We start from the raw sequence: 12,241 nt of genomic DNA, 5'->3' as shown, positions 1-12,241 counted from the left end.
ATCCTGGCTCTGCCCCCACTGTCTCGGTGACCTCCGTCAAGTTTCTAATCTCTCCGTGCTGTTTCCTCTTCTGTGCAATGGGGATAATACCACCTACCCCATAGGGCTGGTGGAGGAATCAGTAGATGAATACATGTTTAAGACGAAGAACAGTGCTTGGCACACAGTAGGTCCTCTGAAAGCCTTAAGTACTTGCTGCTGCAGGAGCCCAGAAACCAATCGAGGTGTAGTTTTTTAAACAGCTTCATTCAGGTGTAATTTACAGACCCTAAAATTCACTCCATGTAAGGGTACAGTTCAGTGAATTTTTTTTTTTTTTTTTAGTAAATTGATAGACTTTGGCAGTTACCACCACAATCTAGTTTTATAACATTTCCATCACCCTAAAAAGCTCTTTTGTGCCTGTATGCAGTCAGTCTTGGCTTGTTCCCCCAGCCCCAGGAAAACACTGCTCTGTGTTCTGTCTTTGTAGATTTTCCTTTCCTGGAGATTTCTCATCTTAATGTTTGTGAGGTTCATGCACGTTGTAGCAGGTGTTGGTACTTCATTCTTCTTTTCACTGCTGAATGGTATTCCATTGTATGGATAGACCACAGTTTGTTTATCCATTCTCCAGTTGGGTCATTTCGTCCTTTTAGCTGTCGTGAAAAGTGGAGTGTTATCTTGAACATTCGCGTGCGTGTGGACGTTTTTTTTGTTTCTCCCGACAGACTCCTAGTCGTAGAAGAATTTGAAATGTGGGAGGTTTACGTCTGACCCTCTCCCGGGTGAGCTGGTTGGCTCGTTGATTTGCAGTGTAAAGACCATCATAGAGATTAGTCACCACAGCTCAGCTTCACAGCCACCTTCTCTGTTGCCCTTGTGGAAATGTAAATTCGCACCCACTGCTGGGAGTCAGCCCCAGGGGCCACCCGTGGACAGAGTTCACTCCTTTTGAGGACAGCACAGGCTGAGAATGGCGGGCGCCAGCAGGCAACTGAAATGTGTTTAATCCAGTCACAATGTATTGGACACTTTTTCTGTGCTCGGCCCTGGATTTCCCAGCTATAAGATAGCTGGCTGAACTTGGCGCAAACCCCAGTTTCATGGCCTTGAACCTACACCACCACCCCCTTTTCTTTTTTTTTTTTGCAAATTCCTGACCTTACTTCCTTTAGATCCTGCCCCCAGCCCTGTATCTGAACTTGTCTTCTTGGTTCCAGACAATGTGCGTTTCCGCAGAAATCTACTTGCACCTGATATGTCATGGACGTAGTAACTCAAAGGTTTGGGCAGACCTCCACTCTGGGGGTGGGGGGTTTGTGGAAAAGATCCCACCACATGCCACCGAGAGGGAGGCACAAGCCAGCCCGTCCACCTGGTGCTTCTCTCCTAGGGAGCAGCCTCCCTCTTCCCCCTACCCAGTCTTCTCCAGCTCTTTTGATATTTGATAAATAACGTTTTCTCCATGCTGCTGCTTAGCCTTTGTTATAAAGGCAGCATCCTTACTTCTTTTTCACAGTTCATTGTGTTCATTGGTTCCGAACATTACTTTTTCTTATAAATTTGTTGATTAATAAACCTTTCTTATTATAGTTACTCTAGGAGAATTTCATAGTCAAGCAAATTTAGGGAAATTTGGTGACTGGTTGAAATAATTATTAGAGAGGGATGCAGATGTTCTGTGTTCTAAGTGGGCTTGTTAACCAGATTGGAAATTACTCTTTATGTCTCCTCTGGTTGTATAAAGCTTCTGGGTTAGAATATTATTCTTTTCTACTTCTACTATCAAAGCCCCACGATGCCAGAACCCTTCAGTGCAGTTCAACAGCTCTTTATTGAGCACCCAGTTATCTGCAAAGCACCATGTTTATGATAAGCCACTAACTCTTATTTAGCCTACAAAACCCAGCCCAGAAGTCCCTATTTCCTGGAAGCCTTCTCTGATTGCTACCCCTACCCTCCTTCCCTTCCCCAGAGTTAATAATTCTCTCTCTCTTCTCAGTGGCCTTTACATCCTGTTTGGACATCTGTTTTGTACTGTTCTGTCATTTTTTAAATGCCAGCCTCTCTTACTAGATGGAGTCTTTGAACCCAGAGACTCTGTCTCATCCACGTTCTTATTTCCAGCACCCAGCATAGGCTTTAATGAGCATTTGTCAAGTTTTGAATGGATGCATGAGAAAACCTTCAAAGCCACCCTATGACATGAGCATTTCATGGAGGTTTATTGGACAAAGATGTGGGTCTGGCCTGAGGCTGTTCTCTCTCTCCCGCAGTGTTGCGTGGCTTCCCGTCTCTCTGCTTCTGCTTCTTCTCCTGCCTTCGGTTCTCAGCTCAGTCACTTCTCTGCCCAGAACTCTCCAGTAGCTTCTATCTCACTCCAAGGAAAAGCCAAGGCTTTGCATGGGTCCCCAAAGCTCTGGGTACTCTGACCCCTGGGACCTCCCAGACCCCATCTCCGACCCCAGCGTGCACAGACTGATCAAGCTGCATGCAACTCCCTGCTCCTCCTGGAACCTGCTAGAAGCTTCGCTGTCAGAGCCTCCGATCTTGCTTTGCCTCTGCCTATCATGTACTTCACACATACTTGCATGGCTCACGCTTTTACTTCCTCGGGTCTTTTCTTGAATGTCACCTTCTCAGTGACTTATCTGACTTATCTGAATATCCTCTTCCCCAACAGTCCCGATTCCTTTTCCTCACTTCATTCTTATTTAGAGCAATTATCACCTTTAATATATTACATATAATTGATTTATGTTGTTTCTCTGTCTCCCTCACTGAAAATAAGCTCTATATAAAGGCAGGTGTTTTGGGTTCCTTTTTTTTTTCCACCAAGTCACCCCCAAGGCCTAGAAGAGCCAACCCATGGTGTTATATTTATCAGGCACTTTTCTGAGCATTTTACACATTATAATTGACTTAATCCCCTCGACAGCTCTAGGAGGTGGCCGTTGATGTATTCTTCATTTTACAGTTGAGGAAACTGAGGCAAAGAAAAATTACGGAGCTAGCCAGGAGCATTCAGCTGCTAGATGGAGAGGCTGAGATTCAAACCCCAGCAGTTCGAGCTCCAAACCCTTATGCTTTTCTGCATCTTAGCAAGAGTATTTTATTGAATGAACAAATGAACGAGTGAGTGAGCAAACAGGGAGACAAGGCATGTCGGCATTGCCCTGATAGCTGGTGCTGAGGCTGAATGAAACAGAGGACCTCCAGCTTTCTGCGAGCACCCAGTGGGGCTGGCACCTGGGGGTGAGAAAAAGCTTATGACGGGCTGCTGCGTCAGTTGTGCCCTTCAAGCAGCTGGGCAAAGGGATGGCCCTTGTGGGCAATTGTCATATATAATCCGGGCAACTCAACGTTTCCCTCTGGACCCTGGCAGCAAATAAGGGTCTTCCTCGGAGTATTATCTTTAACATCTGTAGGTACCTTCTTAAGAGTCACCTCTTTTTTTTAATCTGACAGGAGTTATATAAGGACAAGTGATATTTTCTCCATTTTAGATGTGAAAGTGGGCAGAGAGAGCTTGAGGGGCATCTATGAAGTCTCCTAGCTGGGGGCCAGAATCATAACTCAGATCCCCACTCCCTCCTGCCTTACCTGGTGTCATACTGACTAAGGACACCTTCAGGCCTCCATCTGTTCAATTTTATCACCTTCAGGCTTTCCAGATGGTTCACCAAACCTTAAGAAGGGCCTGCTGCTCTTTGCACCATTTCTTTTTTTTGTTTTTAATTTATTTTATTGAAGCTTCGTTGATTTACATTGTTGTGTTAGTTTCTGGTGTACAGCAAAGTGATTCAGTTATACATACATATAATAGTCTGCATCTGCTAATCCCAAGCTCCCAATCCGTCCTTCTTCCGCCCACCTCCCCCTTGGCGACCAGCAGTCTACTCTATGTCTGTGAGTCTGTTTCTGTTTCATAGATAAGTTCATTTGTGTCATATTTTAGATTCCACATATAAATGACATCATATGGTATTTGTCTTTGTCTGACGTACTTCACTTAGTATGATAACCTCTAGGTCCATCCATATTGTTGCAAATGGCATTATTTCATTCTTTTTCGTGGCTGCGTAGTATTCCTATATCTGTATCCATATCTACCTATCTATCGTCCAACCACAATTTCTTTATCCACTCATCTGTCGATGGACACTTAGGTTGCTTCCATGTCTTGGCTATTGTAAATAGAGCTGCTGTGAACATTGGGGTGCATATATATTTTTGAATTAGTGTTTTCTCCAGATATATGCCCAGGAGTGGGATTGCTGGATTGTATGGCAACTCTAATGTTTTGAGTAACCTCCATACTGTTTTTCATAGTGGCTGCACCCAGTATACATTCTCACCGACATATTTTCACTACTTCTGATCCTACTGGCCCCTAAAACAGAGTACTGAGAGGATGCCAGACCGGCCCCCGGTGAGCCACGAGCAAGAGTGCCTGGGGCCTAAGAGTTCACGTGTAATTGAGCTAAGCTCACCTGATGAAGGGAACCTCAGAGAGGTCGCCTGCAACAGTTTATTGAAATGAGCAGGTGGGGCAGATCTGTCCTGCAGCGTAGCTTTGAGGCACTTGCCCTCCTGCAGACCTCGCAGAGCCATCCTGCCTTGGCTCAGGGTAAGGTGCAGCGCTCCATCTCTCCAGGGCTGCCCCTGCTTCTACAGCTGCCAGTGCTCCAGGGCCTCCAAACCCCGATACGGGGCGCAGGCAGCGCGTCTGCAGAGGGACAAGAGGAGGGTGAGGAGCGTTAGGGGAGCCTCCTGCTGTTTGCCAGCTCAGCTCCATCACGCACAGTCTGTTAGCATCACTCTCTTACAGACAAGGACCGGACCAGGCAGCATACCCAAAACCCCGCCCCTCGTGAGGCCAAGCCTCAAATCTGGGTGTCAGACTTGAAGTGCATTCCTTGGCCGCGTCACCTCCTATTCTAACACGGCAGAATCTTTCTCCTCGTTCTGGTTGTACCCCTTGGACTGCTTCACATAACCACACAAGGCTCACAATAAATAAGAAGCAAAGTTTCCTGAGAGTCTGCCAAACTCAACAGGTGTAGAGATGCTACCCTCGGTTCTAACTGCCTGTAGATGTCATGTAAGGAGCGACATTCTACAGTGTTCTTACCAGGCTATAGAAGCCAGAGTTTGAGCCTTCAGCCATCATGGGTGTCCAGTGATCTAGATTTCCCCCACACAGTCACACAGTAGGCTTTGGTGTCCATTGGATCATGACTCTCTTTGTTATAATACTTAAAGGCTGTAGAGGTTTTCAGATTTCTCCTAAAGGATTATAGGCAAAGTTGCTTGCAGTAGCCAGCCAGAAAAACTAACAAAAACAAACAAGAAAAAAAAACACTTAACCTTTTCCAAACATCCGTGCACCCGCTCAGCTTTGATCAGCAATAACTACGTTGATCATTGTGTGTTTTCCTACCAATTTGATGGACAGAGTACCAAAGGCCAGCCAGTAAGTTTCCATATGCTGCCAGGTTAGAGAACAATGGCCGCCAGTGAACACTCAGGGTTCCCACTCAGGGTGCCACGGGTCTGCAGTCATGCTGGTCTGCAGTCATGCTGTCACCCTTAGTAACGGTGTCTAGACCAAAGTTATTTTGCTACCCGTGCCTTAGCACGTCCATGTATTACGCTCAGGATCATCATGGATCTCAGGAGTCAGAAGACGTCTTCCTGCCCGGGGAGTGGCCTGCCTTGGTCATACCCAGGGCTGTGAGATAGGAAAGACTGCTTACTCTGTCACTTTCAAAAGATTAAACTGGATCCTATTATCTGTAAATAATCCAGTGCGTTTCTATCATCTCTGAATTATGAGACCCTTCTGGAATCTTTTGTTTTCAGCTGATACGAATCCAGGCTCTAGGTTTCCTGACTACGTGCAGTGAAGGATTTATTTGTTAACCTTTGAGCCTAACCACTCAGGCTCAAGCACGTGCATCCCTGCATCGCAGGATCGAGTGAGGTGGGGAACGACGGCGGGTTCTCCTTACTGGTGGGGTCTCAAGCACCAATTTGAGGAGACTGGAGTAGAAGCCTACCTGCCGTTTACCTTCCTTAACGGTGTAACGGCGTCACCTCCTTCAGGAAGGAGGTGGAGAGAGGCAGAAGCCATAGGAAATCATCAGTATCATTGTCTTCATTTTTCTGAGGAGGAAGCTGAGGTTTAAAAGAGAAAAATGCAAGCAGCCCAGAAGGGCTCCCCCGCAGATGCAGCTCTGGTCTACATTCTGGGGCTGCACCCACCTCACTGCTCAGGGACCCAGCAGGGCCCGGCTCTCCTGCAATTCTCCACGTGACCGGCGGGGGACATGGAACCTTCCCCCGCCAGCACCGGTTCTGAAAGCCTGATAGGATTAATCAGCTCCTCATGCATGCAGAGGAGAGAAAGTAGGCAGGAGGGAAAAGAGAATATTCTAGAAGGACATACATTGAAAAGTAAATTCCCTGACCATTCCTGGCCCTGTTACCCGTTTCCCCTCCTCAGTGGTACCAGAGATATTCTTGCAGGAACACAGGCGTGATTGTTCATACATATCAACGCAAACGGAAACACACTATATACACCAGCCTTCAGCCTGTTTCTTTTCTTTCTCAGCATGTCCTGGGGATGTTTCCATGTCAGCACATTGGAACCTGTTGCATTTTTTGGTATTCTTTGCATCTAAACAGATTCTTTGCATCTAAATACAGCCTTTAGGTTGTTTCAAGTCTTCTGCTTCTCTTCTAACAATACTGCTGGGATTCCTGTGTCCTGTGTAGGTTTCTTTGCCCAATTGTGTCCCATACGTCTGGGGTGAATTCCTACAAGTGGAATTCAGAGCCCAGGATCCTAACCCTAACCACTGGGTACCCCTGAGGGCTAGCCCGCCCCCCATAAAGTTACACAGACTTGGCTCTTCAGGGCTCCTGCCCTGACATCATCTTCTGCAGGTTGGGCGGCCCCGGGGATTCAGAAGAATTTTCCTAGGGTTCCATCAACGTCGTGCAAGCAGAGCAAGCACTGGTTGCCAGTGGTGCATGAGTTTCCACCCTCAGTACCTGTGCAGGGTCGCTCCAGGCACAGCTGAGATGAAAGCTGGGGTCCCAGGGCAGAGAGCGTTCCCACTCCGCACCTGCCCGTTCCCTGGTCCCACTGCGTCTTTCTCCTCAACACTCAGCTTCATAACTAGGCTGCCCGTTCACCATGCTGCACAGGTTACTTCCTGGTCTTGCCCGCCCGTGACTTCCTTGGATGTGTTAATTTCCTGCGCACCCTCTAGATCCTAGGAATGACCACCCAGCCCCATCCTGAGCATGCCACCACCTTCCATGCCTCGGGGCGCCCCTCCCTACCAGCTTACTTGACCTACTATCACACATCCTCAGACTGTTTCTCTAGCCGTTGAATTTGTGTGTTACAATTGTTTTCAACCAACAAGCACTGAGCCTCTATCAAGACCACGACCCCGCAATAGTCCTCTCCCAGATGCTGCAGACCTCTCCCAGATGCCTGCAGACTCCTTGCTGTGCTCCCTTGCTTCCCAAAGTTGAAACCAGCACTCACAAAACAGTGTCATATTAGGTAACCGCCAAATTAGGTAGACACTGAAAATGTCTTTGGAATTAGGGCGGAGGGAATAGAACAGCTGGTGAAGGTGGATCTGGAGATGGGCTTTCAAGCGTGGAGGCTTTAGCTCGATTGCATCATTGTAGGTGGCGTTACGAATGAATAGCCCCCGTTACTGGCAGGCACAGTGCTGTGCACAGAAAGCCAAGGCCAAGACCGTGTTCTAGCTGAGCCGGGTTCCAACCCAAGTCTGTCTGGTCCTGCCTCCTGCCCCTCACTGCTCTCCCATGACCAGGTGCCCGGCCCCCTTGTTGGGACTAGTTGGCAGACTGGGGACCCCCCACTTGCATCCCTGGTTCCTTGGCTGATGGTTTCATTGTCATTCCAGGACTTCTGCCATGGGCAAGTGATGTGGCCGCCCCTGAGTGCCCTGCAGGTAAAGCTTGCTGAGCCCGGGCAGTCCTGCAAGCAGGTGTGTCAGGAGAAACAGCTCATCTGTGAGCCTTCCTTCTTCCAGCATCTCAACAAGGACAAGGACTTGCTGAAGTAAGTGCCGGAGCACGGGAGAGGCAGCTCAGCCTGCAGCTCGCCTCTGGGTCAGAGCTGGGTTGCGAGGGATGAGGTTTTCCTTTCTAGGCTCGTGGGCTGTTGGAATAAGATGTAGAAAAGGTTATAGCATGATCCCACCGCCCCCCTCCACCCAGAGCAAGTTGGCCCAGCGCTTTTATTGTTAAGTAGATGAGGTCACCTGGCCTGCTGATATATTTAGAATTCGAATAGGGGTGTTTTGTTTGCATAATTAACGGGAAGTCGGGGCTTGGAGATGGCGGGAGATGTTCGGTTTGCTAATTGGTACCCAAGAACCATGGGAGCCGAGATGGGCACAGAACCACAAGCACGGACGGACCCGCCCCTGAGGTCCCCTGGCTGTAGCTAGGTCCGCAGAGTCAGGGAGTCTGGAAGAAATGAAAAATACGGGCAGGGAGCTAGGACAGCACTGCCCGCAGCAAATTTCCCTGCCACCTTCCCCTCCTGTAGCCCCATCTCCTTTTGTGCTTTATTCCAGCCCCTTTGAGGGCGTGAGCAGGCCTGGCTTTGCTGGGTCCCTGAGCAGGGGTGCAGGTGCAGCAGTGGGATCACAGGCCAGAGTGAGCCAGGAAGGACCTTCTCTATTGCTGGGATTTCTTTTCTCGTGCTGCTTGTGTTACTTGCAGTCACACCATTCATTTCCCTTTGCAGTGGCATTTTGAGTTTGGTGTTTGCACTTTCCAGGCTTCCATGTGAAGTTTCTTCTGGCCTCTGACTCATGCCCCCTGTCAGTGCTGAATCTGTGCCTCGATATTTATCACACCCTCCCTGGGCCACAACCTGGTTAATTACCTGTCACCCCTTCCCAACCTTAAGAACTCTTAATGCGGTGTTTTCCCCTGAGGGATTTGCTATCCCAACCCTAGATATTCCGCACAGCTGTGGTTCTGCCCCAGTCTTTTTTTTTTTTTTACATCTTTATTGGAGTATAATTGCCTTACAATGGTGTGTTAGTTTCTGCTTTATAACAGAATGAATCAGTTATACATATACATATGTCCCCGTATCTCTTCCCTCTTGCGTCTCCCTCCCGCCCTCCCTATCCCACCCCTCTAGGTGGTCACAAAGCACCGAGCTGATCTCCCTGTGCTATGCGGCTGCTTCCCACTAGCTATCTACCTTACGTTTGGTAGTGTATATATGTCCATGCCACTCTCTCGCTTTGTCACAGCTTACCCTTCCCGCTCCCCATATCCTCAAGTCCATTCTCTAGTAGGTCTGTGTCTTTATTCCCGTCTTACCCCTAGGTTCTTCATGACATTTTTTTTTCTTAGATTCCATATATATGCGTTAGCATACGGTATTTGTCTTTGTCTTTCTGACTTACTTCACTCTGTATGACAGACTCTAGGTCCATCCACTTCACTACAGATAACTCAATTTCGTTTCTTTTTATGGCTGAGTAATATTCCATTGTATATATGTGCCCCAGTCTTGAAGAGGATGTTTAAGGAACATAGTGGGGACTTCCCTGGAAGTCCAACAGTTAGGACTCCACGCTTCCACTGCAGGGGGCACGGGTTCGATCCCTGGTCAGGGAACTAAGATCCTGCAGGCCGTACGCAACACCCCCCCCGCCAATAATAATAATAAGGCACAGAGTGGACTCAGGGCTCGAGGCTTGCCAGTCCCTGTTCTGGCTTCACACCCTTCTAGAGCATGGTTGGCCACTGCTCATCCGTGCCCAGTGGTCTGAGCTGGCCTGAGCCTGCCTGTAAGTCTTACTACCTTCAAGTGTGGTATAAAACCCTTTTCAGAGAAAGAGCGTGGTCTCTAGCGTCGCGCCTACAGGGATGCTCTCCTGAGTGGGGATGTGGACGATGCTATTTTTTCTCGTTCTTTTTACGTGAAGACCTGGATCAAAGGTGGCCTCGATTCCACCATCAGAATAAAGGCCAGGCCAGCAGAGTCGGTCGGCAGCCTGCTCTGCAGCCAGTGAAGCCTTGTGGCAGGGAACACTGGTCTGACGTCTGTGGAAAGCCCCTGATGGTGCCAGAAGCTTCCATCTCCAGAGCACGTATCCCAAATTCTAGGTCCAGGAGGAGCTTGCCACTCGCCCCTTTTGCAGACGGCTCCCGTAGCAAAGTGGCTTTCTGAGAACCCCGAGTGTCTCCCTCTGTTTGATCGGAAGTCTGGATGCACTGGGGGCAGACTACAGAGCATCTACACAGAACTGTCTACGTGCAGCCCCTGCCCCAGCGCTGGAGGAGGGAACCCGGATGGGACCCTCAGCAGCAGCGGCCTTCCTGGCCAGGCCAGAGGCGGGGCTCCCGGGGCTCGCTCTCAGAGAGCACGGGGCCCACCACAGCCCGCCCGTCTGCAGGCCCAAGGGCTAGGTCCCGCGGAGGCACAGGACAGGGAACCAAGGAACCAGTTTCCTCTGTCCCCAGCAATGTCCTCACCTGTGAGATGGGGATAGCGCGGGTAATGATGAGAGAAGATGCAGCTGGTGCTGCAGGCAGAGCAGAAAAGCCCTGTCTTGCAGAGAGCTTGGGCAGTGGGGCAGGCCTGAGGCCACCAGGCTGAGACCAGAAACTCCAGTGCCCTGCCCGCCTCCCCCCCCACCGCCGTCTTCCAAGCTGAGCCCAGGGAGCAGAAGGCCTTGTTGCGGGGCGGCCGTGGGGTTACTAAACGCCCCTCCCACCCCATCCCCTTGTAGATACGTGGGTTTTCTTCCTAGGAGGCTGCCGTGAATGCTGAGTTTGCAGTAGAGCCACCTGAAGTTAATTTTTCTGTGCGCAGGAGCCCTGGTGAATACCTTGCCTCTGCATTTGTAAATACCGATAACGTCGTGAAAGCCCGGCTCTCTGGCGCGTCTGTTGAAACCCTCTCCAGTGAGGCAGTCCTGGCTTATTCGTGTTCATGGCCGGTTAGCAGCGAGCTGCTGCTCTTTCTTCTCCAGCTTGGGGCCTGGCTCTGAGTTTAAGCTCCTCTCTGTCTTTGGGTGTCCCCGGCCTGTCCTCGCTCTGCAGCGTGACCTGATGTGACTTAAGTAGAGCCCTTTGGAGCGTCCCGTGCTGTCGTCTTGAATCGGGGAGTCAGGCAGGGCGTGGTGGGGGTGATGGAGAGGCGACCACAAACTCCTGTGCACGGAGCATGCGTGATTCGGGTGGCACCCAACCTGACCCGGACCGGGGCCAGAGTGGCCGGGGGACAGAGGCCCCAGGAAGAGCCAGAGTCTGGGCTGGTGGGACCCAGGGCGGGCGCACCTCAGCTTCCGAAATGGGAACGTGTGTTAGCGGCAGGCTTCCTTTGTGATGTTGCGACCTATACAAGTTGTACTTTCTAAAAGATTCATTTATTGAGTGTGGGTTGGTTGGTTTGAAGAACAGGAATTCTAAGCCATGAGGCCTGGACTGTGAGGTCGTGGGCACCTTCGGAGCAGGGAGGTGGCCCTGAGTCAGAGTGGTGACGAGGGAGCTTGGGGAGACTTGGTGGATACGGGGCGGGGGAAGGAGTCAGACCGGCCGGTGGGTCCTGCTTCCATCCCTTCATCCTGAGTGGGTCTGCGTCGGGGGAAGAAGGGTGGGTGGCTTCTCTCCCCTCAGGAAATAGGCAGCCCCACGGGAAGGGGGGCTTTGCCCCTCTCTTCTTCTTCAAGAGCTATAAACTCTACACTAAGGGCTGAGGGGCCACGGAAGCCCCAGCTCCCATCCTGTGAGAGAAGCCACCGAGGCCAGCTGGAGAGAGGTGAGGACCACAGGGGCCCACAGAAAGGAAACAGCACAGCGCGTCACAGGTCTGAGCGGGGAGTGTGTGTGTGTGCGCGCGCGTGTGTGCGACACAGACATCCGAGGAACAGAGAGGCAGAAACAGCCACACGCGTGCTCTGAAGAGGCGAGGGACCACGGCAGAGTGTGAGGGTGTGCTCCAGCCAATGGGAAGGTCTCCTCGGCAACAGCTGAGGACTGTGGCTCACCAGCCCAGCAAGGATGCTGGAGGGGCCTTCCCGACCGCCCGGGGCTTGTGGGACAGAGACCTGCAGCTAACAGAAGGGAGAGCTCCCCGGGGTAGGGTCACACCCATGGCTGGCTCCAGCGCCCCTCAGCTAAACCTCTGGGGAGCTGCCTGCGGACGGGTCCCCTGTGGCTCCGGGGACCA

At 50.6% G+C, this 12,241-nt stretch overlaps 1 protein-coding gene across 2 annotated transcripts in view; it reads left to right on the top strand.

Moving 5' to 3' along the window:
• Positions 1 to 12,241, top strand: part of MGAT5 (alpha-1,6-mannosylglycoprotein 6-beta-N-acetylglucosaminyltransferase) — a 119,097-nt gene that overhangs the window by 98,582 nt on the left and 8,274 nt on the right. For both annotated transcript variants that reach the window (XR_016394178.1, XM_089916885.1), the window contains exon 7: positions 7,941 to 8,098. Coding sequence is in view for 1 of the 2 variants with exons in the window: in XM_089916885.1 (XP_089773011.1) it covers positions 7,941 to 8,098 (158 nt within the window). In the remaining variant the exon portion in view is untranslated. The remainder of the gene's footprint in view (positions 1 to 7,940; positions 8,099 to 12,241) is intronic.

This window comes from Delphinapterus leucas, chromosome 8, assembly GCF_059928025.1.
Source record: "Delphinapterus leucas isolate spDelLeu-1000000601 "Yukka" chromosome 8, BTC_Dleu_Yukka2, whole genome shotgun sequence".
In the NCBI taxonomy this organism is placed as follows: Eukaryota; Metazoa; Chordata; class Mammalia; order Artiodactyla; family Monodontidae; genus Delphinapterus; species Delphinapterus leucas.
Note: the sequence above shows the minus strand (reverse complement) of the source record. Positions and strands in the feature narration are given on the sequence as shown.